Source organism: Alternaria metachromatica (genome assembly GCF_023757995.1).
Source record: "Alternaria metachromatica strain BMP 0045 chromosome Unknown scaffold_13, whole genome shotgun sequence".
Lineage (NCBI taxonomy): Eukaryota > Fungi > Ascomycota > Dothideomycetes > Pleosporales > Pleosporaceae > Alternaria > Alternaria metachromatica.
Genome location: NW_026055504.1, coordinates 936,832 through 963,807, shown reverse-complemented (window position 1 = coordinate 963,807; position 26,976 = coordinate 936,832). Strand labels below are relative to the sequence as shown.

The window sequence follows — 26,976 nt, the reverse complement described above, 5'->3', positions numbered from 1 at the left end:
CATGCGCAGGCGCCTCATTTTTGCGCTTGGCCATTGCGGAGGTTTAGCGATAATTCCGGTAGGTTGGGAGAAAGTTCAGCTGTTGCGGAAGAGCAATTGAGGGAAGCTCGAACATAAATTTGGTCGGCCTTGGACGTGGAAATCGCCGATGCTATCGCCTGCCTCACACCACAATAGCTCCACCTAGCCGTCTGCAGCATCATGACGAAGATTACTACCCAGTGTGGCCGTGTTCTCCTCATGTTGACCGATCATGCTTCGGCGCAATAGCAGCTAGTGCTTGCGAAACTATGCTCAGATGCGTCCACGACCTCGTACACAGCTTGCGGGATAGGCACTCGCTAACGTGCGGAGAGCCAACCACTCCGGTTGGCTGATCCCCCGGGGAACATGTGTCCGGTGGCGTCCGGCGTTTAAGTTTAGTATCACGATGATCCATTCCCAGCCTTCATGTGAAGGATGACGACAACTACAGATAAACACGGTGTTGGTTTGATTGATTATGAGTAGCAACTGTCTATTGGGTATCTCGAAAGTGATCGACATGCTATAACCGGGTACGCCTACCGAATGCGCTGGGCGTCTCGATACAGAGTTGTTGCAAGCATCTCGGGGGTATTGATATCCGCGTGACTTCAGCACAGCTGAACTGGATCAAGGCAGTAGTGACCGCGAAGTCGTAGTCCGCCACGGCACACCTACTCCTCCTGGCCTCCTGCAAGCAGCTTGGCCATCTTTTCCTCTAGCATTTTCACATCATTCCCAACGGTCTTGACATTGGTGACCGTGGTGGCCTCGGCCTTCTTGTAGTCCCTCTCCAGAACCTCAAGTTGACGCTCCCACCGCTTGATTTCTTGCTCCTGCTTTGATTGTCGGCTTTCTAGCTGAGTCAATACTTGATCGGCTTGCCAAGCACTTGTGTGCACGAGTCGCAGTGTGCGCAGACGCTCGAGGACCAGAGGAAGAACGGGCGACAGCTTATCGATGGAAGGCAATGTGCCATACAGCGCGTTGATCTTAGCCTCTTGGTCTGGATAGGTCACCGCCTTGTTGTCGCCAGAATTTGAGCTAGCCTGTGCAGCTTCATGCCGAACTTCCTTCAGATGCTCCGCTTCTGCTGTGAGCTTCTTGACGTTCTGTGTGACGGCGTCCAAGTTGTTGCTCGAAGCATCCCCAATCAAGCTGAGCGTCTGCTCCAACCTCGTCAGAGTAGAAGCAACAGGAAAAGGCGTTTGGTCACTGAGCTCCGGCATTGTGTTCCCGTTGAGGCCCAGATTGTTCTCAATCTGCGTTATGCGCTTATCAAACTCTGCCGCGTGGTTCAGCACTACTTCGAGCTGACCCCTCTGAATCTGGGTGCCTGGTAGCGGCGGCTTGTTTGCGATGGCTTCGCTGAGCGTTGTGCTAGGATCAAAGGGCTTGTAGCTCTCAAACTTTTGTACCGTCCGGTCGAGTATAGCTTGTGCGCCCCGCGCCCCGCCCTTGTGTGCTGTGTATATGGTGTCGACTTTGCTTGCTATCGTCTCCATCAGCTCCCTCGGGTCTTGCTCCTCAATCTTGGACTTGTCCCCGCTCTCCACTCTTCGTTCGTACTCCTCCTCCAACCCGGCTAGCTCTCGCTTGATGCGCAATAGCTTCTTCGCAAAGCCTTCCTCTTCTTCATCGCTGTCATCTCCTATTATTTCGCCTCGCCTTCGCTGGCGCCGTGTCGATGTGCGGTAGGATTGCCGTTGTGCGGTGATGTTGTCCGAGAAATCGACCCCGCGGGCGTCTATTCGTGAAGGCTGGAAGCGATTGCGGGCTTGATCGGGTTGGAGTCGCTGGTGACGAACTGCAGAGTCTCTCGGGTCGTCATCGTCGCCTTCGCCATCGGATTCGGAAACGGCGGTGGAGGCTTGGATTGTAGACACATCTTCGGCGAGCTCGGGGGTCTCGTAGATGTCCGGGGCGGTGTCAATGCCCGGGAGGTTGTCGTATTTTGGCCTGGTTCCTTCGGACATGGCGGTTGGCTGCAGGGAGGGGTAACGCTGGTTTGGCGCAAGGTGGGTGTGTGCCAGGGGACGCGTTCAGAGTGGCAGTCGCGACTTGCGCTAGTCCCCGCACGGCATAGTGACTTGGGTATGGACTCATGTTATACACCAAAAGGCAGGCAGGGGTGTGATGATAGGCTTGCTCTTGCCTGTTGTCAGGCGGGTTCAATCATCGCTAACTACATGGTACGCTCTCTCTGATACTTCATCCTGCATTGGCCATCAATGACCCTCCTCAATTCACTGGACATGTGCAGCGCATGCCGCCTTGTAATCGAAACAGTTCCTTGTTTTCGTCTATGCCTGAACCTTGAAAGTACGACCGCTGGCTGTCTTCTTCTCCTTCTCCTCTGTTTCGGGTCGGGCTCTGCGGAGAACTATAGTTTGTCAGTATAAACCTGGCGCAGGCAACACGGCACAATATACCTTGAAGGAAGTCTGCGGTCCGCTTGCGCATTCTTGTGTGGATGAAAGCCTTGGAAGCCTTGATATGGTAATGGAAGTAATCGCGGAAGGTTTGGATGTGCGAGATAACCTCATCGCGCCGTTGCTTGGCGAGATGGCGAGGGAAGAGTACTGCAGAGGTTAGCAGGACGTACAGTCAATCGTGTTAGGCGACCCACCAAATGTGATGTAGCCAATCTCAGCTGAGCCAGAGTTGTCAACTCCGGGGATGCCTTGCAGCTCAAGCGGCGGGTCATTCCTGAACAGCACTTGTGGTGCGTTCTGAATAGCTCTCCGCCTGGCGTCAACGAACTCCTGAAGGAAGACCTTTCCGAATATCCTGTCTGTCTCTTCCCGGAAGACGGTGGAGAAGATGACGGTGACACGGTCGTGGCTAGCCTTGATGTAGATGGCTTCCTCCTCTCGGTAGTGGATCGCGCGCACGGCACCGCCCTCTGCTACACCCTGTGGCGCCGACTCGGATGTGTATTTGGAGGCTTCCTCCTGCAACTCATGGAACTCGTCGAAGGCTTGCTCGAAGGGTGCAGCCATGGCGTTCCGCTTGAGGAGGGAAACGCGCCTGACCAGGTCTTCTTTGGCATCTGCACACCGTCAGCACCTTATTCCAGCAGTCCGACAACAGACCGTACCTTGCTCTTCTGGCAGGTTTTCCAAATCTACCAGCACGGAGAAGTCGTAGCCAGACTCTGGCTCCACGATATAGGGCCCATACTCTCGCTCCAGCACTGCCTGCGCGCCGTATTGGACCAGCTCCTTGAAGCACTTGATGTGCAATGATACTAGTATCTTGGTCTTGCTCTCGGGCGTTGAGATGTGGAAGGTGACGCCATCGAAGTCGGAGACGACCTGGTCAATGTTGGCGGTAGCTCCTCTATGTGCTGTTAGCTACCTGGCTGGTGCTGCGGAGCGGACGGCAGCGGGGTATGGCGCACCCATTGATTCGTTCCCGTAGGAGAGATTCGATAAGGACGTTCTGATAGTCGAGAAGAAGCATGTTGGCGGTTCAGCTCCTCGTAGGCGGGTGGGCGTCGTCGGGCGGGGAGCTCTTCGAGGGCGGTGATGCGGAGGACGGAGGTGTGCTGTGATGCTGGAAGGTGGGTCTAGCGCAATCCGTGGGGTTGGCCCTTGTCTAAAAAGTTTCGAGAAAGTAACCAACTCCCAACCCGACCGTTACCAGTGGCGCATACCCACGAACATTGTCTGAGGAGCGCAATGACCTGAAGAGACTGACTCTGACATCTTTCGAACCCTTCCTATACGTAGTATCCGGAATTTTATAGAGGCGGCGCAAAATGGTCAAATCATACAGGTAATGCGCACATGCAGCGCAAGTCGAACAGAGCTCGTACTAACTGTTACATAGCAAGTATGAGCAGTCCGATGCTTTCGGCGTGGTCGCGACTGCCACTTCCAACATTGTATGGACCCCCGAAGGCCTCACGCAGCCCGGTTCGAGTCGAGTCGCAGGCGCCGGACGCGCATACGCCGCCGCCAACGAGGAAGTGCTGTGCTGGGATGTAAAGAAGGGCGAACTTATGAGCAGATGGCGCGACAACACCTGCACCGAAGAAGTCACCGTAATATGCCGGAGCGATATCGACCCGGACGTCTTCGCTGTGGGCTACGCCGACGGAAGCATACGCATATGGGATGCGCGAACGTCGACCGTCATCATCAGCTTCAATGGCCACAAATCCGCAGTCACAGTTTTGACTTTTGACCAGAGTGGAGTACGGCTGGCAAGTGGTGCCAAGGATACAGACATTGTTGTGTGGGATCTGGTCTCGGAAACTGGCTTGTTCAAGCTGAGAGGGCACAAGGGCCAAATTACTGGCCTGCAGTTCCTCCATCCTGGTAGTGCTCCGCAAGAAGACGGCGTGGAGGACGAAGAGATGGACGTGGATGCAGATCAAGCTTTCCTACTATCGACTAGCAAAGACGCGTTGATTAAGATCTGGGATGTCACGACTCAGCACTGCATCGAGACGCACATTGCACAAACAAACGGAGAATGCTGGGCCCTTGGCGTTTCACCGGACGGCAGCGGTTGCATAACTGCCGGCAATGATGGAGAACTCAAGGTGTGGGCTATCGACCAGGCAGGTCTTCGAAGAGCGGGTTCAGCAATCGGTGAAGGGTTCGAGCAGGAATACCTTACATCCAGAGGCATACTTTACCGGACGGGCAAGGACAGGACACAAGGCATCTCCTTTTACGGCAAGGCAGATTACATTGCTGTACATGGTGCAGAGAAGGCTGTTGAGATATGGCGGATAAAAACACCAGAAGAGGTCCGCAAAGCCCTGATCAGGAAGAGGAAGAGGAGGCGAGAAAAGGCCAAGACCGAGACAAACGGAGACATGCAAGACGACGCTGATGCTGACGACAAAGTCGACGCTGCGGATGCCGAGATTGGCGAAGTCTTTGTACCCTATGTGACTGTACGAACAGCCGGGAAAGTGAGATCAGTCGCATGGATGCACATTAAAGGAACAAAGAAGCTACAGCTACTGGTCGGCACGAACAACAATCTCATCGACGTTTACGAGATACCCCAGAGAAGCAAGACGAAGAGCGAGGAAGCACCCGACTACAGCCGCACACTATCTGTCGAGCTCTCGGGCCACCGAAACGATGTACGAGCACTTGCACTCAGCTCCGATGATCGCATGCTGGCATCCGCGTCAAGTGGAGGACTGAAAATCTGGAATGTCAAGACACAAAACTGCCTGCGCACTCTAGAATGCGGCTATGCACTTTGCTGTGCGTTCTTACCAGGAGACAAGATCGTCGTTGTAGGAACTAAGGATGGCGATATCGAATTGTATGACATAGCGGCATCCACGTTGCTGGACAAGATCGACGCACACGAGGGAGCTGTTTGGACTATGCAAGTGCATCCCGACGGAAAGTCCCTCGCCACTGGTAGTGCCGACAAGTCCATCAAGTTTTGGAATTTTGACATTGTCCAAGAAGAAATACCGGGAACAAAACGCACAACACCTCGTTTGAAGCTGACTCAGTCGCGCATACTCAAGGTCAACGACGACGTTCTAAGCGTGCAATTCTCGCCCGACTCCAAGCTACTCGCCGTAGCAACGCTCGACAACACCGTGAAAGTCTTCTTCGTAGACTCATTAAAGCTCTTCCTCAACCTGTACGGCCACAAGCTGCCCGTACTCAACATGTCGATTTCCAGCGATAGCAAGCTCATCGCGACCTGTTCTGCCGACAAGAACGTCCGTATCTGGGGTCTCGACTTTGGAGACTGTCACAAGGCGCTTTTCGGCCACGAAGACAGCATCATGCAAATATCCTTCATCCCGCACCCCGTCGACAACGACGAACGCCACATTTTCTTCAGTGCCTCAAAAGACCGCACAATCAAGAGCTGGGACGGCGACAAGTTCCAACAAGTTCAAAAGTTCAGAGGTCACCACGGCGAAATCTGGGCCATGACCGTCGCGCGAACAGGCGACTTCATCGTCACAGCCAGCCACGACAAGAGCATACGCATCTGGACCCGCTCCGACGAGCCCATCTTCCTCGAAGAAGAGCGCGAACGCGAGCTAGAAGAAATGTACGAAAAGACGCTCGCCACCAACCTCGAAGACGACGAAGACCCCACCGGCACCCGCGCCGAAGCCGTCGACGCCAGCAAACAAACCATCACAACCCTCACCGCCGGAGAACGCATCCAAGAAGCACTGGACCTAGGCATCGCCGACCTCGAAGTCGTCCGAGACTGGGAGGCCCAACGCAAAACCAACCCTAAAATCGCGCCACCACAGCGCAACCCCCTTTTCCTCGCTCTAGGCAACATCTCCGCTGAGCGCCACGTCCTCAACACCCTCTCCAAAATCCCCGCTGCACAACTGCACGACGCCTTACTCGTCCTTCCCTTCTCCTCTCTCCCCGCCCTCTTCACCTTCCTCGCTATCTGGGTGCGCAAACAGTGGAATGTAACACTGACCTGCCGCGTCCTCTTCTTCATGCTCAAAACGCATCAGAAGCAGATTGTGTCCAGTCGCGAGCTCAAGACTGTGCTAGAGGGTATGCGCAATGATTTGCGGAGTACGCTCATGGGAAACAAGGATCTGATTGGGTTTAACGTTGCAGCGTTGAGGTTTGTGGGGGAGAGGGTGGATGAGGCGAGGTTGGTGAGGTGGGAGGATGTGGATAAGATGGATGGGGAGGAGAGTAGGAAGAAGAGGGGGTTTGTGGATGTTGCTTAGGTTGTTCACCTCATACAAGAAAAAAACTGAACAGGTCTGCAGACTACGTTGACCTAAAACTATGCACAGTAAGTGACCCAACGTCAACGTAGGCTCCAGGCTGTTCGTTTTTTTCCCTAGGTTGGCGTGGGTTGGGGGGATGGGAGATGAGGGTGCATTTGTGGCGTTTCTAGTTGGTGGTTTGGGCTGTGTTAAAAGTAGTTATACGGGTGTTTTGCGAGAATCCATGTTTTGAACCCTTGTGCTTGGTATCCTTGTCTGTTTTGCAGTGTATGTTGAGAGTAATCAAGTCAAGCGTATGCTTCATATCAGCCAACATGTCCACTCTCCAAGGTACATATCTCTAAACCCACAGATGTTTATACATATCGTGATAGTCGTGCATCTCCCATATTGTACACCGCCACCACCACAACATCCTGCCCACCAGCAGAAAAAGCTCTCCCACAGTCTACCCCATAGCCTTCAAGAAATTAGCCTCCTTAATCCCCGCCCTCCGCTTATTCCTCATCGCCTTTGTCAACTCCTCTCTCGCATCCTGCGCCTTGACCGCGCCCTGCAAACTACCGTCGCCGGCCGGTAAATCAATCGTCTGTTCGTATAGCGGGACTTTGGGGACCAGCATCTCGGGGTTCATGGCTTGTTCCTTGCGGAGGCGTTTTGCGGCTAGACGACGTTGTTTCTTTGATTTCGCTGTGGGGTGGTTAGGAAAGTCGTTCTTCTTCTCCATGCTATGATGGACTTTGTGGGGAAGTATGTAATGGCAAGGAACGTACAGAACAAATCTCCCGCCCCAGCATCCGCCTTCTTCTCCTGCCGATCCAATATCGTCCACAGCCAACTCGGATATTCATCGTCAGCCAACGCAACGGGATCCTGTCTATCTTTCAAAAAGTTCAATCCCTTCAGTGGTTGCCCAGCTGGTATACTGCTTTTCACCAGCGGGGCAGCCTTCTTCTTCGCGGCTTCCGCAGCCGTGGCTTTCAAATCCGGACTCGCGGCTGGTGTCAATGGCTCGCTGAACGGCTGAGCCGCAGATGTGGAAGTCGCTGTTGGCGGGTTGTGCGAGGACGTAGAGTCGCCTTGACGGCCGGCAGATTGCGTTGCGGTGCTTGCGGAGATGGGTGTTGCGTTGCGGAGGGGGGTTGTGGTGGTGAGGAAGCGCATGGGTTGCGGGCGTGTGGAGGAGGTTATTTGGGCGCGCGAGGCGCTGCGAAGACAGGTTCGACATATCATCTTGGGCGTGTGTGGGGGGCGCTTTCAATTCGGCTTTTGGGGTTGTTGCTGGCCAAAAGTTTGAGATGGCATCGGAGGGCTGCCGAGGTGTTTCGCCGGTTCCGGGTCGCGCTAGAGGGCATCCTTGTCTGCCGCCGCCCGCTGTGTGCTTGAGCTCGGGAGGACCATGCTTGGTGCATGAACACCTTCATGCTTCTTCCTGAACGGCCTCACATGTAGTGGTTGTCATGGTTGTGGTTATGATTTTGGCAGGTGCTACGCCGCAGATGGCACCTTCCAGTTTCGTCCGGTCCCATGGACACTACTGGGCGACAGGGTAGACGGAAGACATCACAATCAGGCAGGAAGATAGATAAGATGTATGTGTACATTTCAATTTCGAAGCACATCCATTTGAGTAAGACATGAGCGCAGTGTGACCACTCCGTCCAGCCAACCCAAACCCATGCATCGTATTCCTCCAACAGCGCCTGCGGCTGACCGCTTCTTCAATAACATCGTACAAGATAAACATGAGAGATCGTTAGGGATAGTGTGGGATTAGTGCCCAAGCCTGACGCTGGCAGTCCCGAAACGCCGTGTTGCGTTCCTTCCAACCAGGCCAGCAAGTAGATAGTAAAACAATGGAAAAACTAGAATTAGACAAATGAGTGGTGGGGATCACAGTCCCTGTAAGTATGTACACGGAAAACGAGAGCGTAAGACATCGTCTAAGGTATAGGGCTGAGAGCAAAGGAGACCGTCCGGGGAGCACAGTAAGGAGACTTGATCAAATCCAGGCCATGGGTGCGGGTTGGTGTTTGATGGCGAATCGATGGCTGAATAGTGGGCGGATCTCCGAGAGGTAGTCGGCAGCGCAGAAAGCGGCGAGGTTTTTCGAGCGCATGATGGAAATGTCCGCTTCGGTCTCTGCATCTCGTACTACGCCGCCAAACTCCTCGACGACTTCGTTCAGTTGCTCGAGCTCACGGCCAAAGGGGTGGTTCTCCTCTTCAATCGTGCCCTTGAACATGTCGAGCGATGATCGCTGTTCGCGCGAGTGGCGTGCCGAACCGACGCTTCCACGCGAGTTCATGCTGCCACGAGTGCTGACATTCTGGAGCGATCGCTTATGGGCCAAACGCTCATGGGCCTTTTTGCTGTGCGAGAGAGCCCTCTGAGGAATAGCAGGCACTGCCTCTACAGTCTCCTCCTTGACTTGCTTGAGACTGGTAGTTGAGGCGGACTTCTTCAGTTGCTTGCCAGAGGATGAAAAGTAGCCGGAAAGGTGGTTGGGCGCGGGCGAGATGGGTGAAGACGCCACAGAAGAGGCATCGGTTAGGGTGGTGTCTCTTGAACCATGCGAAGAGGCCCGGGAGCGTGTTGACACACTGTGGTCCGAGTCGTCCGCCGAGGAGTGGCTGAGGGAAGTTGAAGAGGAGACGTTCCTGAGGGTCGAGATGTCGGGCGCATTGTACGAAAGCATATTGGTAGTCGACACCAAGGCGATGGGAAGAGAGATCTTGGAACGGTCAAAGTTGTTGTTGGCCATTTTGACACTCTGGCTGCGAGTCGGCGACACCGTGGAGTCCTTCGGCTCTTCTGTCCGCTTAATGCGCCTTGTCATGGCACGAGCGAGAGACATATTGATGGATTAATTCAAAGTAGATGTGCGATATTGCAGAGAAGGGTCCAGCTGTCGGTTCTGGGGCCGGTAATTCTGGCGGTGACTGTAGTTGGTCGCTACTTTGGTGCAATGCAGATATGCGGGGTACTGCCTGGGATAGATTGCGCTTGAGGCTGGCACGAGATCCAAACAGTCGCGAGCTAGAGTTGCACTAATGCGTTTGTCGCCGTGTTCTAGAAAGGATCTGGAAAAGATCACGCTGTGCTATCGGTGGTGTATTTGGACGCGTGCCCTTTGCAGTGTAACAGTGCACTGGATGTCGGTGGATGTCGGAGTCGTAATTGTGGTACAAATGCGGCTAGAATGTTGGCTTGAGAGTCCGGCACGGTTGGTTCCAGTGATGCAGTCGAATCCTTGGGTCCTGGGTTCTTTGTTTGATTTTCAGTTTTCTGATGCTGAGATCGCGGCGTTTAGCGATGGGGTGAAGAATGAATGGTGGATGTGAAGTAAGTTCGTCTGTCAAAGAGCGTAGAGACCAGCTGTGTCGTAAGGAGCGAACACCGGGCCGCGAAATGAGGGAATGATGGCTGCTGTGGAAGGCAACGAGAGCGCGTAAGGCAAAGGAAGGGAGGAAGCCTGAAGAAGAGGGCGGCGCGCGATAGAGCGACTGAATGGGTTGAAAAACCAGCATCCCCGGGGCGGCAGGCTAACCAAGCCGCGTCGACATGTCTCTCGAAGATTGGTAGGAATGACCGGGGGAACGCCAGAACCAAGCAAAAAGCAGCGAATCAGCATGTATTGGTTCCTGGGATACTGAGTTAGTGGCGTCGACACAGCCCGGCTAAGTTTAGTGAGTGATACGTTTTCTACAGCTGGCGAATGGGATCGCTTCGCACAGAGTGCATCTACCGCCCATTCGTCTCAGATTGAGCCGGGACTCGTTGGCCTGTTTCCCAGATCCGCACGCCTTTGGCTGGGGCTGCAAAGGCCCGCTGTTTCAACACTTCCCACAACAGAGGTCTGCTGCCGAGCTGAATTAAGGGCCTTCCCTTTCCTGTCGCGCGGCATTGACATGTGAGATGACGGACAAATATGCGACGAATAAGTGCTGTCGGACGTCGGAGGCACAGCTGTCATTCAGCCCCGACAGCGCATGCGCTGCACGCATAGCATGGCATTATGGATAAGCACCGATGCCTGCGCAAACGGTACCGTGGTTGCGTTGGGGACGGCGTTTCTGTCAACCCCCTCCCAATCCGGTCACATGGCACTCTAGAACCTTATGCAGAAGCGCCCAAAGCAGGCCGCTCACTCGACGCCACGCGTGCCTTGCAGACGCACGAATAGACAGCTGTCTCGCATCCTCCGAGCATGTCAGTGTGCTGGCCATGGGCATCATCAAAGGGGAGATGGTTTTGGCGTTTCTGCCTTGCGCGTCCTTGGTGGTTTCGAAACTGTAAAGCGCCGAGGCCGGGTAACCTTGAGGTGACGATCTGGCCGTCATCTCGCGAGATCGCAACCTGAGGCAGCGAGGTCCACTTGGTGTCGATGAGGGTGCCCAGACCCAGGGCTCCAAGCTGCGAACGCAGATCAGCCGGCCGCTTGCTGACTGCCCAGTGCTGTGAGTTCGCCCGCTCGTTCCTGCTTTGCTTTGTCACGCTCATGCGATGGCAGAGAAAACGAATCTGAGTTTATCGTTTATCATTTATTGATTTTGGTTGCTCGTGGTGATAGTGATGTCATTACAATAGTCCACTACGAATCGTGCTGCGCCATGGTGAGGCTACTCGATTCAGATGAGATGAAAGGAGCTAAAAAGTAAGGGCGAGCTGGTTCGGACAATTTTCGAAACGTGTGCGGGACCTGACTCGCGATTGCGACCCGCGAAACATGGCCTCGAGTGTTGCGGGGGCAAGCTTCACAGATGGCTTGATTGTGCAGTATATAGAACACCGCACACATAGCATAGAGCTTGGTACATTCGCGACGCCTTTTAGATCTTATATGCCCAGGGTATCATCGTCTAGTCTTCATCCATCGACTCCCAACCCTTCTCGTCACCGTTTTCGGCACCCTCCTCATCGCTCTCGCCCTCCTCGGTATCGGAGTCTGTGTCCTGTTCCTCCAGACCCACGAGTCTCTCCTTGCCATCTCCTCTGATAGCGGGCACCTTGGTCGCGAAAGCCGCGCGCACGGCCGCATTGGTGCTTGTGTCCCAGATCTGGACTGCACCTTTGCTACCTGCGACGGCAAGGCGGAAACCCACCTCTTTATCGGGTGCAAAAGATGTTGAGAATACTCGCCCAACACCGAGATCCCGCGATACAACCATGCTGGGACCGTTGTCTTGAATGTTCCACAGTTTTACTTGCTTGTCTGTGGAGCCTGTGACCAGGTAACCGGGTATCACTGGGTTAATATCAAATGAAGAGATGGATTCGTCATGAGCTTGTAGTACCCAGACTGGTTTTGAGGCAGAGGGGTCTTTTGGCGCGTTGCGGACGTCGTGGTAGTGTATCATACCATTCTCAGTAGAGACCTGAGGCTGTTAGTACGACGTGATCAAGCTGGTGCTGCCACACTTACGTAGAAGTAGTTGGGGTCGTGAGGATTCCACCGCACAGTCTCGACATCACTCTCAACACCCCATCGTGGCGCCTTTGCATCGGGTGCGCGCACATCGGCTGCCACCACAGTCCTGTCGTAGCTACCACTGAGAAGAGCAGTGGCCTCGACGGGATGCCAGGCTACGGAGCAGACCTTGTCTGTGTGGTACGTGTATGACTTGGCACACTTTGTCGTGTTCAAGTCCCACAGCTTGATAGTCTTGTCTGCTGATGACGAAGCGAGGAAGTTTCGGTGTTGTCGGTTGGCTGCCAGTGAGAGGACTGAATCGACGTGGAACTCGTCGTTGGCCTTCTTCGACTTCTTCTTCTTCTTTTTGGGCTTGTCTGCCTTTGCGTCCTCGGCGCCTTGTCCAAGTACTGCATCTGGATACATGCTGTCTACCACATCCAGGTTCCAGATCTCGATATCAGGATCCATGGTTCCAACCGCGACGTAGTTTCCCCTACCCTCACTTGTGCCTACTGACTTGCCTACTGGCAGATCTAACCATTCGACGGCAAGTGGGATTGCGGGCAGCATGATGTCGTGGTGCACGTAGAGATTGTCGTCCTCGTCTTCGTATACGTAGACTTCAAGATGCGCGACTTCGTCTTCTATGCGACCAGCCAGAACCAAGTTGTCTGTAGCCAGAATTTGAAGCTCCTCACGCTCTTCGTCATCTGATTCCTCTCCAGCCTTCATCGTGATGTACGGGTCGTCCTCGTCGTTCTCGTGGAAAACCAAGTTCTTCGCGTTGCCGAACATGGCCATGGTATCGCCGCGGTCTTCAGCAACATCGTCGTCATAGTGCTCGAGGTCGTATTCCTTGAGGTCGTCATCGTCGTCCCTTTCCAGTCGTTAGTCTTTGAGGCAGTCTATTTATTGAGTGCACGCACTCATCGTCCTTCTTGGAAGCCTTGGTCGAAGTTCCGTTCTTGCTCCTTTCTTCGGCTTGCGCTTCCTCGAGATCTTCCTTGGCATCCTCGAGTTGGAGGTTTGCCAGCTTGGATATGCGCTCGTACTCGTCCTCGTCGAACTGGTACCGTGAAGGAAAGGGCGCCGCATAGCCGCGCGGCACCCACGTCGTCGCTGTGATCATAGACATTGCGCTGGTAGTGTAAAGTAAAATGCGCAGTGAGAGCGCAAGTCGCGTGGGGAACTTTTTCAAAAGGTTGGAAATAATTTTGGGCGCCCCGCAACGATTGGCTGAAGCTCGTCCTTATCGATAGCGACAATTGCGGACTCCCGAGAGAGAGCATCAACTTTCTCGGCCTCTCAACCCTCAAGCTACGACCCCAGCCATCGCCCTCCCTCCATACGCTCACTCACTCTGCCTCGTCTACAAGCGTCCCCGGCACCTCGGTCACTATGGAACGTGGTCACAGCCCAAAACGGCGCAAGCTCGACCCTGAAGAATACTCCATCGCGCCCCGTCCCAAGTTTCGCAAGCCCAACCAGCCTGCCTCTGCCCGGCATACAAACTCACGCGATAATGGCGCAAACCCATCGCAGCGCCCTTTGGAAGGGTCAGAACCTCTGGTGGAGGACTTCGATTCCATGGCGCTGGATCGCGACTGGTACGGCGGTGAGGAGAATGGACACACCTTCGGAGACGATACCCACAACCCCTTTGGTGGTGCCGAGAGCACATGGCTGGATGCACAACGAGAGGCTGCTATGACGGAGAAGAAACAGAATAACCGAGCAAGTATGCGCGCGCAACAGAAGCAGAAGGATGTCGATGCTTGGGAAACCAACCGCATGTTGCAGTCTGGAGTGGCCCAGAGGAGACACCTTGACGACGACTTCGATGACGAGGAGGACGCGATGCGGGTGCATATTCTTGTGCACGATTTGAAGCCTCCGTTTCTGGACGGAAAGACTGTCTTCACCAAGCAAATCGACCCCGTTCCGGCCGTACGCGATCCGCAAAGCGATATGGCTGTTTTCAGTCGGCGTGGTAGCCGCGTTGTAAAGGAGAAACGTCAACAGAAAGAGCGCGCGAAACAGACACAGGAGGCTACCAGTGCGAAGGGAACCACGCTGGGAAACATCATGGGGGTCAAAGAAGAAGACACGGATAGTGCTGCCCCAGGCCCAGAAGACGAGGAGAAGCAGGGCGGCAGCAAGTTTGCGCAGCATCTCAGCAAACAAGAGGGTGCGAGTGCTTTCAGTAAGAGCAAGACGCTTAGAGAGCAGAGACAATATCTTCCCGCCTTTGCAGTCCGGGAAGACCTCCTACGCGTTATTCGAGACAACCAAGTCGTTATCGTGGTCGGTCAGACGGGTTCTGGAAAGACGACCCAACTGACCCAGTTCCTTTTTGAGGACGGGTACGCAAAACAAGGGCTGATCGGATGCACGCAGCCTCGTCGTGTCGCAGCCATGAGTGTTGCGAAACGTGTAAGTGAAGAGATGGAGGTGAAACTTGGTGGACAGGTCGGATATGCCATTCGTTTCGAAGACTGCACCAGCAAGGAGACCAAGATCAAGTACATGACGGATGGTGTGTTACTCCGAGAGTCATTGGTGGAACCGGACCTGGACAAATACTCCTGCATCATCATGGACGAGGCCCACGAGAGAGCTTTGAACACCGACGTACTGATGGGACTTCTCAAAAAAGTGCTGGCACGCAGAAGAGACCTCAAGCTAATCGTCACATCAGCTACCATGAACTCGGAACGATTCTCGCGCTTCTACGGAGGAGCTCCCGAGTTCATAATTCCAGGGCGAACATTTCCAGTTGACATCCAATACTCGCGGTCCCCATGCGAGGACTATGTCGACAGCGCAGTCAAGCAGGTGCTCGCCATACATGTCTCCCAGGGGCCTGGCGATATTCTGGTCTTCATGACGGGTCAGGAAGACATTGAAATCACATGCGAACTGGTCGCCGAAAGGCTGAAACTTCTCAACGACCCGCCAAAACTCAGCATTCTTCCAATCTACAGTCAGATGCCTGCTGATCTGCAAGCAAAGATCTTCGACAGAGCAGCCCCTGGCGTACGCAAGGTCATCGTGGCCACCAACATTGCAGAAACGAGTTTGACAGTGGACGGCATCATGTATGTGGTGGATGCTGGATTTTCTAAGCTCAAGGTTTACAACCCGAAGATGGGTATGGACACGCTCCAGATCACACCCATCTCACAGGCCAATGCCTCCCAACGTGCTGGTCGCGCTGGACGTACTGGACCTGGAAAGTGTTTCCATTTGTACACCGAGAGAGCTTTCAGGGATGAATTCTACATTCAGACCATCCCAGAGATCCAACGGACAAACCTCGCCAATACGGTTCTTCTCCTCAAATCCCTCGGCGTACGAGACTTGCTAGACTTCGACTTCATGGACCCGCCACCCCAAGATACAATAACAACTTCTCTCTTCGATCTCTGGGCCCTCGGCGCCCTCGACAACATCGGCAACCTCACTGAACTCGGCCGCACCATGACCGCTTTCCCCATGGACCCCTCGCTCGCCAAACTCATCATCACTGCCACAGAAATGGAATGCAGTGAAGAAATGCTTACAATCGTCGCCATGCTCTCGGTTCCCTCAGTCTTCTACCGCCCGAAAGAACGCCAAGAAGAATCCGACGCCGCGCGCGAGAAGTTCTTCGTCCCAGAGTCTGACCACCTCACCCTCCTACACGTCTACACGCAATGGAAAGTAAACGGCTACTCTGACGGCTGGTGCATCCGCCACTTCCTGCACCCCAAAGCGCTGCGCCGCGCAAAGGAAATCCGCGACCAGATCTACGACATCATGTCCAAGCAGAAGATGAAGCTCGTCTCATGTGGTACCGATTGGGACGTTATCCGTAAATGCATCTGCTCAGGCTACTACCACCAAGCCGCCAAAGTGAAAGGTATAGGCGAGTACATCAACCTGCGCACTAGCGTTACCATCCAACTCCACCCTACGTCTGCTCTGTACGGTCTGGGCTACTTGCCCGACTACGTCGTATATCACGAACTCATCCTCACAAGTAAAGAGTACATGTCGTGTGTCACATCTGTGGATCCACACTGGCTCGCAGACATGGGCGCGGTTTTCTACAGCATCAAAGAAAAAGGGTATTCAGCGAGGGATAAGCGTATCATGGAAACGGAGTTCAACAGGAAAGCTGAGCTGGAGGCGCAGATGGCGGCTGACAAGGCGAATGAGGATAGGAGGATTGCGGAGGAGGAGAATGGGCCTGTGGTTAAGAAGGTGGGTGTGGTGAAGAAGAAAGAGGCGGATGTGGATGGGGTGGTTAAGAGACCGGTTGTTGGGAAGAAGAAGTTTGGAAGGAGGTAGATGGGAGGGATGGCATGTGTGTAGAGCTTTACACGAACAAGATGAATGTAAATCTCCTATCGCTCGTGTTAGCAAGAGGCACGTCTTCCATGGGAGTCGGCTGGGTACAACATAACAAGATGCCGACAGTGTCTGCTGCCTAGACGGGCCGGACATGGATGTCGCCTTCGGGGTGAAGTTGGCGAGATACGGAGTAGGGTTCTGGCATCGCGGTTTCGGCAACAGGACGGCTCCGTCGCGCCAGGATCTGGCGCCGCTCCTCTTGGATGCGCTGCTGTCTGGCCGCAACCTTGGCCTCGGCGGACGCAAGCTTCAAAGACACACCAGGCCAGCGGTCCTCTTCCGAGTCGACTCGTGCGTCAGGAACCGGCAGAGTGCGAAGAAACACCGGCGCAAGCCCATGGCCGTGGGGAGCCTCTTCGTCTTCATATCGATCCCACCAAGGCACAGGCGGGGCGGTGTCTTCCTCGGGCGCATCCAACGCACTCCATGACCCGGCTCCTTGCGCTGGGTGGCCTTCCAAGGTTCGCTCGGAGCGTCAACCCAGTAGCGGGGTGCCAGCTCCTTGCCCTCGCGGAAGCTGTTGGCGGAGAGGGAGACCGAGCCAGACTGCGTGCACTCAAGGGGCTGGCCGTCTCGCCACCGCGCAATGCGCTGTTCCCATTCGGTGGCGGTGGAGTGGGCGTGGACTGGCCAGGTCTCGGGGTTGGGCCGCCAGTGGTCGTCCCTCGCGGGGCGCAGATCGGTCGTGTCGTTGGCGAGACCCTCTACCGCGGTGGTGAGCAGGTTGTCGACATCGTCGAAGCCAGGAATGGCCTTCATCTCACTGGCCTTGGGCCAGGCCGTCTTCCTCTTGCGAGGCTTGCGCCGCCGGGGTGCCGTCGTACTGCTAGGAGGCTGGTTAGTACAGGCGGCTCTGTTCGACGGCAAGACAGGAAGCACGTACGATATGCGGTGAGACTCGCTACGGAGGACCATCGGGCCTGGGCCGGCGAGAGCAGGCGGCTCGTAGACGACCACCTCATTGCCCTTGCCCACACGTCGAGGGCGCAGATGAGGAGCCACATACTCGGGTCCGCGGCGCAGACCGAGCGACGGCACTGGGGATTCGTCTGGCTGAGCGAGCCACGCCATGTCGTCCACATTGGCGGCTGCGGTGGAGGATTCCCTGACGGCCAGAGGCTCTCGCCGGGCACGACGCGGCGACAGGACCGCAGGCAACTGTTGCATGTCAGCAGTGTGTTCCCGAGGCGATATCCTCGCAACGTACCAGACCCGCGGGCACACTGTTCTCTTGGTCAGAGTACGTGGGCTGGGGCGTAGCGCAAGAGGCCTTTTCGGCCGGGGCGTACAGAGTCGGCGGCGGTGGCAGTGAGCTGCGTAAACACCAAGGACCGGCCGTGCGAGTCATGGTGTTGATTAGGGTATGTATTTAGAAGAGAGTGTGAGTATACAGAGTTGATCGATCGGTATGCATTGCAGAATACGTTCATGTAATTCTGTCTCGTTGATCATACATGAACTACGCTGAAGACTCTCAGCTACTTTTCACGGATCAGCTGTCTAGCTTATGACCTATTGTGGCGACTACATCAATGGAATTGCGGTCATTGAACATGATCTTAGACATTAGACTAGTATCTGATATGTGCTCGTGCTACATGTAAAGAAGACAAGAAACCTAACCATGCAACGCCATAGGGTATGCCAAGGAAAGCCCATAACACAATAGAGATGAAGCATCAACTTTGAAAGGAGAAGAGTTTTCCGAAATTGTATCGCTAACATGCGATAGCCCGTCCAAGCTATCAAAGAGCATCTTGCTGCAATGGGTAAATGCTTTTACTCCTCAGCCTCGCTCTTGACTTTAGCGGCAGCCTTGACGAGCTGCTTGAGGCGCTTCTCCATCACAGTGCGTCCGTCGAGCGTGTCCCAGACCTGATGAGGTGCCTTGTTGACAATGTCCCAGCTGACGAGGTTGTCAGTGAGAGTAGTCAGATCCTTCTGCTTTCGCTCCCACTCAGAGTCTGTCTTGACCTTGATACCACTGGAAACGACGACGAGTGGGGTGTTGGCGCTCTGAATGTTCCTAGCAGACGAGACCTCGTTCTTGGTCAGGCTGTCAGCGACAAGGTTCTCCTGGAGCTGCGCCTTGATGTATTTGCCCGATTGGTACGCGTTGCGGCCGTAAACACGGTCTTCACGAGTGCGACCCTTGAAGAGCGCGCCTGCGAGACGGACAGTACCGATTGGTGAGATGATACCCCAAGCCCAGAGAATGAAACCACGGCCGGGACCACCGATGCGGTGCAGAAGATCCTCGTGGAGAGGGTCGATCATCATGATGCCAACAACCTGCTTCAGGTGACGCGAGCTGAAGATACGAGAGACGATGCTGCCAGTACCCGCAGAGACGAGAATATAAGGGCCCTCTTCTCCAGCCTTAGCAAGAGCTTCCGAGAATGCGTCCGCGGACATGCCGGCCGAATGTGGGGAGGGTGCGTTGTCAGAGAAAGCATAGCCGGGGCGGTCCCAGTAGCAGTAGCGGGAGATGGTACCGTTCTTGTAAGCTGCGTAGGCCCAGTGCTCGAAGTCGTACTCCAATGGCGATTCGCCCGCCTCGAGGAGGATGGTAGGGTCGTTGACGCCGTGGGTCTGGGTTACGTTTCCGACGCAGGCGAGATGAACGGCGTACTTGTCGCCGTCTACGAGGATGCGTTCACCATACATCTTGAGTGTTGCGTCGCGGCCACGCATGCCGAGGGTTCCAGTCATCAAGATGACGATGACGATGAAAATGACGGTAAGAATCGTAGCGACGGTAACAGCAAGCCATTCCTTCAGTGTGCGACGCGTCTCGGCTCGGCCAGTAAGACGTTCCTCCTCTTCGTGCTTGCCGTATGCAACAACACGATCGGTCAGAATGCACCAAACAGCCATGACGAAAGCCCAGACAACACTTGCGATACCGACCCAACCTTCCTCGAGCCTGATGCGAGGAATGGCCAAGATGAGGATCATGTCGATAGCTAGAAGTCCAGCGATGATGGCCGTGGTGATGCGCAGACCTCTGGCAGGAGTAACGAAGAAGATGGTTGCGACGAGAAGGTTGCCAAGGGTGAGACATGTGTAGGCGAAGTCGAAGAAGCCGGATCCACGAGTGTGTAGGCCAGGAGGGGAGACGAAGATGGAGACCAGCAAAAGCACCCACCACAAGAAGGTGACTACGAGGAAGAGGATGGTCAAGTATCGCATGGCGCGAACAGTCCACAGGTTGTATGGTGACACCTGCCATGGTTAGATAAATATTGATAAGAACCTCGAACAACTTACAGCTGGGTCATCTGGATCGAGGTAGCCATCTGAGTTGGGTGGTGGCCTAGGACGGTCGAGAAGACGGGTCCTCTCAGTGGGCTCTTCGCTTCTTCTCGACGCCCCATTACTTCTGCGCGAGGACCTCGACGCTCCATCGTCGTTGGAAATGGGTGTGGGTTCCTGAGCTGACAGAAGACCCTGGCCGCCATTGTCGTTGTCGTTTCCTTTCCACATGCTGGGCATTGGGAGCTCTTGGAGCTACAAACACCTGCGATATGGTAGTCTGAGCGGTTGATAACACTTATCGGTGATGTGCAAGGATCCGTAGGGGTCCCAGGAGAGATTGGAAAAGATTGGAGCTATTCAAAGCTCGTGAAGCTTCCAGGAAGGCGACCGGGGGCGTGGAGCCCGAGGTTTTACTTATGCTTGACGCGCTAAGCCAAAGATCGACCGACGTCATCATCACAGTTCATCCAAGTTCGCGACTAGCGCACATCAGAAGGCTAGATCGTCCCGCGGAAACCTCCAAGCGATCCCTACCACGTACCAACCATCTCCACGGTACCGCCCAGCCTCGTGCCGCATCTCACTGTCGTCTAACGCCGCTGCGTCATTGGATTGCGAAACGGGCTTCACGATGCATCTCTTTTTGCCTCGAACGGCCTCTCGCTAAGACATTGGCCTTTATCCCTGCCGTCTATCTGATAGCACCCCGCCTGCGTCAATTCCCCTCACGCCTCCAGGCCACGACATATTGGAACGCTCGAGAGAAGCTAGCGGCCAATCACTGACGGGCGGATCTCCACGCTCACGAAACCCTGATTTTTCGACACAAATACAGCCTCGCCCAAGCCACCATGTCCAGCTTGGCTAGAGAGTTCGCAAAGACTAAACTTTCTTCCCTGCCACCGCCGGAGCCCTTGCAGGAGGAGCCTCCCGAGTACGAAGATGACTCGTCTTCGGCATCGTCAATGTCTAGCACCGGTACTGTCAGACCGTCAAATACACTAAGACCCGCCCCCGCAATACATTGGTCCGACTACTACGCCCAGGAGTTCTATCTTGAACAGCGCAGGGATGGGTCAGGGCATGCCAAGTTTCATGTATACCTCACACCGCCGGCGACAGCGAAAGCACCCTTGGTCGTGCTCCACCATGGCGCTGGGAGCTCAGCAATGTCCTTTGCGCTGGCAGCCAAGGAGATTCGCAGGGCCATGCCAGAAATTGGGATCCTAGCTGTCGAAGCACGCGACCACGGAAGTGTAGTATGGAACGCTAGTGGAGAAGTGGACAACGACCTGAGCATTGGGCAGCTCAGTCAAGATTTGGTCGACATGCTGTCGCTGACCAAGAGCAAGATGAACTGGAAAGAGCTCCCACAGATTGTGTTGATAGGACACAGTCTGGGTGGTGCAGTCGTCACCGACGCTGCGAACAAGGGCTTACTAGGAAACAAGCTGCTGGGCTTTGGAGTGCTTGATGTTGTCGAAGGCTCGGCCATGGAAACACTGGCACATATGCACACTTACCTTGCGAGTAGGCCCAAGTCGTTCCCTTCGCTTCCTGCTGCTATCGAGTGGCACATCCGATCACGAACGATACGCAACCCCCAGTCAGCGCGAGCAAGCGTACCAAGCCTGCTACTACAGAACTCGGATGGGCGATGGGCATGGCGGACGGAGCTCGCGAGCACAGAGCCATACTGGGAAAACTGGTTCACGGGCATGAGCGGCAAGTTCCTCAGCGGAAAGGGTGCTAAGTTGCTGCTGCTCGCTGGAACCGACAGGCTGGATAAGGAACTGATGATTGGGCAGATGCAAGGTATGTCTATCGCCTTGTCGCTTTTGTATGAGGTATCTAATGTAATACAGGTAAATTTCAACTCCAGGTCTTCCCTGCTGCTGGGCATTTCCTCCACGAAGACCTCCCGGAAAAGACTGCTGAAGTCGTGGTCGAGTTTGTGAAGCGCAACGACCGGAGTGCGCTTATTCTTCCGCCTAAGGTCTCTGATCTCCTTGCGCAAGGCAAGAGAGTATAGGACTACCATCGCGAGTCTTTCCCTTCAACGGACTCGCCCCAATTGACCTATATTATGCATGACATACGATCATGGTAGGTTGTCCCGCCCATTCGGCTCTCAAACCTGACAGCCTCCAGTACGTCGGGTATCGCATGTTGGCCCACACTTGGACCAGGTTCTCCTGCTCCAGCTATCATGGCGAGGCAGGCTCACCTCCATCCGGCGCATCGCCGCCATCATCAGCCTTGGACTTGTGCTTCCGCCTCCTCTTACGAGGTGCTGATTCTTCCCGGTCGCCCCTCTGACTGTCTCCACCGTTGGTCTCAGATGTAGACGGCCGCGACTTCTTGGTAGCACTGGGCTTGGTCGTCTTGTCGTTCTTCGGCTTCTTGACGCTCAGCGGATTGGGTCCCTTGGGGCCCTTGCGCTTCTTTGCCTTGGGCTTTGCGTCTCCCGTAGCCTGATCTCCAATAGATTGATCACCTTGTCCCTCATCTTCTCGTTTCCTCTTCGGGGCCGTGGCCGCATCTGGCTTCCGCTGTCCCTTGAGTCCCAACTTGAACTTTGATTTTTCTTCTCGCTCGCGGTGTTGCTCCGTGACATCAGCCATAGACTCCATGAGCACTATAGACTTGGACAGGTATATGATGGGTACGCCGGCGATCTGTCGCATCTTTGCGCGCGTGCTTGGGTCGTTGGCGGCGACGACATATCGATGCTTGTTTGTCGCATTGTCCTTGGGATCCACCACAGAGCTCAGGCACTCCAGCGTGCTCAGCGGCTTCTCCAAATCTTGATGGTTGCACCGCCGACGTTCGTACTCCTTGGCTTGTAATATGAGGGTCTCGTTCTTGGGTTCTGCGAGGTAGAGGTGTCGCATGTCGCACGTCGTGATCATGGGCTTCACCTGTCCGCCGAGCATCTTCTGGAGTCGCGCGAGGAGGTCGATCTTGCAGGAGTAGGCATCTTGGAGGATCTGTGAATCGAGCAGGACTTGGTAGGGTTCGCGGAAGCCGAAGTTGAGTTCGTATTGGTGGAGCTGCTTTTTGTACGCCTGTGGTGCGATTAGTAGACTGCTCGAGGACGTGCAATAAGATTCCGTCGCTTACCTTTGCGCGCTTCAACTTCATGGCGACTGTGTGTTTGGGAGTGGTTGATTACTCGCGGGGAAAAAAAGTTGGATGCGGCCAAAGTTTGGACCCAGAGGGCGGAATCTAACGCATGCACCAGCCACACGCGTGCGACGCTAGCCCCGTATGCGACGTCTGCGGCTTGGAGACACCCCCGTTGCTCTCCGCTTTAGTAAATCCGCCTCAGGGCATCCCACGCCTAATTGTACATATTGTACGTACCCGCACATACATTGGAATTGCTTCCTACGGCGGCCCCTGCGCTTTTCCCTGTTGATACGACTGCGAAGCTGCCTCTCCATGCGTTTCTCACGGTAGTCCCCACCAGTATGAGCGAGAACCCCGCCGCGGCCCCCAAGAATGAGGGAAATAATGCCGAGACCGCGGAGGTGAAGAAGGAGCCCAATGAAGCGGTTGAATACGATGATTTTGGTCTGCCTATACGGAAGAGGCGGCCGCGGACGCCCGTGGAGGACAGTTCCGACTCGGAAGGGGAGAAGTTTGAGGATGCCGTAGCCGCTACAGCAGCGAGTCCGAAGGAAGTCGCGGTGTCAGCACAAGAAAAGGAAGAAGCCAAGGCAGACAGTACGGTGGAGAAGCTTCCTGAGGTCGCACCTGAGGTTACTGCGAAGGACAGCGATGCGACACCGCAAGTCAATGGGCAGGCGAAGGAGCCCGTGGAGGACACCGACCCCAAGGCACCCGAAGACAAGCCTGTAGAAACGAAGCAAAACACACCCGAACCTACAAAGCCCCCCGAGCCCACAGAAACACGCACAAGCACGAGTGTCGCGCCTTCACTTCCCCAACAAACGAGCGTTCCGACCGTATCCGAGTATTCACATCAGCATGCAGTCATACAGTCACAAAGAGAAGTCAAGGAAGAGAAGAAGGAAGAAGACGACGGCGAATGGCAGACTATGCCCGCATACGCTCGATACGACATGTACGACGACGACAACAGGCTCATTGCGAAGGAGAACACGGAAGAGCTGGAAGACATGCACGGCTATGCCAACGTCGGAGGCGCCGCCAAAGGATACACCAGAGTCATCATGGACGACGATGCTGACTCGCAAACGAGCATGGACGACAACACCGCCTATCTGTTCAAGGAGAGGAGTACTGCACTGGCCGACGAAGACGAGGAGGGTCGGGATCCGCTCTCGCAAATGCAGGCGACGAAGAACCTCCTTACTGAAGGACAGCGTGTCGCATACGTCGGACTGGTACGATTGGCCATGGTGGAGATGGAACGCAAGTTCTCCAACTTCGAAACGACCAACAAGAAGATGAAGAAGCTGCTCGAGCTACAGTCAGGAACTACAAAAATGTGGGCACAGAAGATCATGGTCAAGATTTACGGGCACATGGACATCAACGCCTCTGAGCAGATCATGATCGAGCAATTGTCTGAACACGGCGTGGTTCCTGGAGACCTTACACCAGCACTGATGCAGAATGCTCGAGTAAAGAATCCCGCAGCCGAAGATGCCGAGACGGTAAACGAATCAGACTCTGCCAGACCGTCTATATCGTCACCGCGCCCGGAATCACCCGCAGAGAAGTCAAAACTGAAGAGGGCTTCGACGATGGAGTCACAAGACGACTTGCAAACACCGCCTCCCCCGCCGTACCAGGAGCACCAGGATGACGATTTTGATTATCCAGAAGTCAGGTCGCCGTCACAACTTCCCACTAGTAAGAACCTGGATATCGATTTGCGGTGGACCGTCTTGTGCGATTTGTTCTTGGTACTCATCGCCGACTCGGTCTATGATTCACGTTCACGGGAGCTGTTTCAGCAAGTTGGGCAATATCTCAGCGTAGACTGGCTGGAAGCTTGTCGCTTCGAAAAGCGTGTCACCGATGCTTTGGAGATGCAGGAACAAGCAGACAAAGAGAACTGGAACGAGGATGAACACATGGTCAGCCGAGCTAAGCGGGCACGCAACAAGCGATTGGCATTCATGGGTCTTGCAACTGTTGGCGGTGGTCTTGTCATTGGATTATCTGCTGGACTTCTTGCTCCAGTTATTGGTGCTGGTCTCGCTGCGGGCTTTACGACAATTGGTGTGGCAGGTACGAGTAGTTTCCTAGCTGGGGCTGGCGGTGCCGCTATCATCACGTCAACTGGTGTAGTCACGGGTAGTACTGTCGGCGTGCGAGCCATGAACAGGCGAACGGGTGCTGTCAAGACGTTCGAGTACCGTCCGCTTCACAACAACAAGAGAACGCATCTCATCATTACGTTGGCAGGCTGGATGAACGGAAAGGTTGACGATGTTCGTCTTCCGTACAGTACGGTCGATCCCATCATGGGCGATATATATTCCGTGCTATGGGAACCTGAGATGCTGAGAAGTATGGGTGACACAATCAACATCCTTGCCACTGAAGTGAGTTTATATATGCAAACTGCAAAGGTGCTTACTGACCACGACAGGCTCTCACACAAGGTCTCCAACAAGTTTTGGGAAGTACCGTCCTTACAGCTCTCATGGCCGCCATGACACTTCCCCTGGCTTTGACCAAGCTTTCTTACCTTATCGATAATCCGTGGATCGTTTCGCAGGCGCGAGCAGACATGGCTGGACTGATTCTTGCAGACTCACTCATCGATCGCAACCTCGGGACACGACCTGTCACCCTTGTCGGGTTCTCATTAGGCTCAAGAGTCATCTTCTCATGTCTGAAAGAACTTGCGAATCGAGGGGCGTTTGGTATTGTGCAGAACGTATACATGTTCGGTACACCGGCAGTAGCCAAGCATGATGAGTACATCAGGGCAAGATCTGTCGTACCTGGAAGGTTTGTCAATGGGTATGCTACCAATGACTGGATCTTGGGTATGTCGCACATCTTTCTTCTACTTGTCGTCAGCTGCTAACAGTTTGTCCAGGCTACCTTTTCCGTGCTACCAGTGGTGGTGTAATGCGCGTAGCTGGTCTCGCGCCTGTCCAGATCCCGACCATCGAGAACGTAAACGTGACCGAGTTGGTCCCCGGCCACATGGCCTACCGTGCCGCCATGCCCAAGCTACTCCGCGAAGTTGGCTGGCTGGTTGAATCCGACGAATTCGCCGAGATCGAAGATCCAGACCCGGAGAACCACGAGATCCGCCAGCGTGAGCTTATCAACGAGATCGAAGAAGCGCGAAAGGACCTGGAGAAGAAGGCACAAGAGAAGGAGAAGAAAGGCGGCAAACTAAGCTGGTGGAAGAAGAAGAAGGCCGACAAGAAAGACTGGGAAGTCTACGACGAACACTCCACCGCCGCTCCGCCAGGCCACCGGAAGCTAGACGTAGACCAAGACCCAGCGAAACTCGCAGAGAACCAGGTCATGTTCGACATCGACGCAATCCGAAAGGAAGTAGCAACTCTAGCCGCCGAAAGCAAAGAATACAACGCCGAAGCCGAGTTCGAGATCAAAGAAATCAAGAGCACGCTCCCACCCATGAAGATCGACATCGCAACCGTATCCCCATCCCAGACAACAAGTCCGTACTCGACGCTTAGGGAAACGAAGAGCTACAACGACAGTCTAGGCATACCAAGTACAGAAGCCAGGAAATCTTCTCCTTCATCCAACGGCCACTACGACGAATACGACGAATTCGACGACCCCGGCGCGGGTCAAATGGAAATGACATTCGACACCTCGTTCCGCGACCCCCCGTCCTCTGCTACAACACCGAATAAATACCCCCTCCCCGCATCACCTTTACCACTACAACCAAGTCGCTCCGGCACATCCTCGCCCTGGGACTCGGGCACACCCAGTAAAAATAACTCTGGTACTGCTCAGCCTTGGAGTGCAGATGCTACTCAGCCGTCTTGGGACGATGCTGCAGGAGGCCCTGCTGAACGTCCTCCGTTGCGCTCGGCGAAGACGGAATCACATGCGAGTAGTTTGGGTCCTACGCAGTCTACTACTGGTGATCTAGGACATAATGCTTGGGCTGACGAGTTTGAGGATGATTTTGGGCAGGAGAAGGAGGTTAAGATGAGTTTTATGTGATGGGAGGGGA

The 26,976-nt window shown here is 54.7% G+C and overlaps 12 protein-coding genes across 12 annotated transcripts; 4 read left to right on the top strand and 8 right to left on the bottom strand.

Annotated features, from left to right (window-relative positions):
- Positions 1-698: 698 nt before the first annotated feature.
- J4E83_006328 (uncharacterized protein) lies at positions 699-2,000 on the bottom strand (the record flags this gene model as incomplete). The annotated part of the gene is made up of 1 exon (XM_049333242.1): positions 699-2,000. One exon carries the CDS (start codon positions 1,998-2,000, stop codon positions 699-701), a length of 1,302 nt encoding a protein of 433 aa, XP_049187932.1.
- A 327-nt stretch (positions 2,001-2,327) lies between these two features.
- J4E83_006327 (uncharacterized protein) lies at positions 2,328-3,489 on the bottom strand (the record flags this gene model as incomplete). The annotated part of the gene is made up of 5 exons (XM_049333241.1): positions 2,328-2,407; positions 2,457-2,606; positions 2,654-3,076; positions 3,125-3,366; positions 3,428-3,489. The coding sequence occupies 5 exons, from the start codon at positions 3,487-3,489 to the stop codon at positions 2,328-2,330; spliced, it is 957 nt and encodes a 318-aa protein (XP_049187931.1).
- A 374-nt stretch (positions 3,490-3,863) lies between these two features.
- Positions 3,864-6,730, top strand: J4E83_006326 (uncharacterized protein; the record flags this gene model as incomplete). Its single annotated transcript, XM_049333240.1, has 2 exons — positions 3,864-3,870; positions 3,930-6,730. The coding sequence occupies 2 exons, from the start codon at positions 3,864-3,866 to the stop codon at positions 6,728-6,730; spliced, it is 2,808 nt and encodes a 935-aa protein (XP_049187930.1).
- Positions 6,731-7,181: 451 nt separating this feature from the next.
- Positions 7,182-7,966, bottom strand: J4E83_006325 (uncharacterized protein; the record flags this gene model as incomplete). The annotated part of the gene is made up of 2 exons (XM_049333239.1): positions 7,182-7,423; positions 7,507-7,966. 2 exons carry the CDS (start codon positions 7,964-7,966, stop codon positions 7,182-7,184), a joined length of 702 nt encoding a protein of 233 aa, XP_049187929.1.
- Positions 7,967-8,735: 769 nt separating this feature from the next.
- J4E83_006324 (uncharacterized protein) lies at positions 8,736-9,590 on the bottom strand (the record flags this gene model as incomplete). The annotated part of the gene is made up of 1 exon (XM_049333238.1): positions 8,736-9,590. The coding sequence occupies one exon, from the start codon at positions 9,588-9,590 to the stop codon at positions 8,736-8,738; it is 855 nt and encodes a 284-aa protein (XP_049187928.1).
- Positions 9,591-11,595: 2,005 nt separating this feature from the next.
- On the bottom strand, positions 11,596-13,284 carry J4E83_006323 (uncharacterized protein; the record flags this gene model as incomplete). Its single annotated transcript, XM_049333237.1, has 3 exons — positions 11,596-12,111; positions 12,159-13,026; positions 13,076-13,284. The coding sequence occupies 3 exons, from the start codon at positions 13,282-13,284 to the stop codon at positions 11,596-11,598; spliced, it is 1,593 nt and encodes a 530-aa protein (XP_049187927.1).
- A 452-nt stretch (positions 13,285-13,736) lies between these two features.
- On the top strand, positions 13,737-16,481 carry PRP16 (DEAH-box RNA helicase prp16; the record flags this gene model as incomplete). Its single annotated transcript, XM_049333236.1, has 1 exon — positions 13,737-16,481. The coding sequence occupies one exon, from the start codon at positions 13,737-13,739 to the stop codon at positions 16,479-16,481; it is 2,745 nt and encodes a 914-aa protein (XP_049187926.1).
- A 312-nt stretch (positions 16,482-16,793) lies between these two features.
- Positions 16,794-17,892, bottom strand: J4E83_006321 (uncharacterized protein; the record flags this gene model as incomplete). The annotated part of the gene is made up of 2 exons (XM_049333235.1): positions 16,794-17,702; positions 17,752-17,892. The coding sequence occupies 2 exons, from the start codon at positions 17,890-17,892 to the stop codon at positions 16,794-16,796; spliced, it is 1,050 nt and encodes a 349-aa protein (XP_049187925.1).
- A 431-nt stretch (positions 17,893-18,323) lies between these two features.
- On the bottom strand, positions 18,324-20,030 carry J4E83_006320 (uncharacterized protein; the record flags this gene model as incomplete). The annotated part of the gene is made up of 2 exons (XM_049333234.1): positions 18,324-19,769; positions 19,815-20,030. The coding sequence occupies 2 exons, from the start codon at positions 20,028-20,030 to the stop codon at positions 18,324-18,326; spliced, it is 1,662 nt and encodes a 553-aa protein (XP_049187924.1).
- Positions 20,031-20,653: 623 nt separating this feature from the next.
- J4E83_006319 (uncharacterized protein) lies at positions 20,654-21,834 on the top strand (the record flags this gene model as incomplete). The annotated part of the gene is made up of 2 exons (XM_049333233.1): positions 20,654-21,617; positions 21,668-21,834. 2 exons carry the CDS (start codon positions 20,654-20,656, stop codon positions 21,832-21,834), a joined length of 1,131 nt encoding a protein of 376 aa, XP_049187923.1.
- A 175-nt stretch (positions 21,835-22,009) lies between these two features.
- J4E83_006318 (uncharacterized protein) lies at positions 22,010-22,946 on the bottom strand (the record flags this gene model as incomplete). Its single annotated transcript, XM_049333232.1, has 2 exons — positions 22,010-22,870; positions 22,926-22,946. 2 exons carry the CDS (start codon positions 22,944-22,946, stop codon positions 22,010-22,012), a joined length of 882 nt encoding a protein of 293 aa, XP_049187922.1.
- Positions 22,947-23,275: 329 nt separating this feature from the next.
- Positions 23,276-26,966, top strand: J4E83_006317 (uncharacterized protein; the record flags this gene model as incomplete). Its single annotated transcript, XM_049333231.1, has 3 exons — positions 23,276-25,345; positions 25,393-25,795; positions 25,849-26,966. The coding sequence occupies 3 exons, from the start codon at positions 23,276-23,278 to the stop codon at positions 26,964-26,966; spliced, it is 3,591 nt and encodes a 1,196-aa protein (XP_049187921.1).
- Between the last annotated feature and the right edge of the window lie 10 nt (positions 26,967-26,976).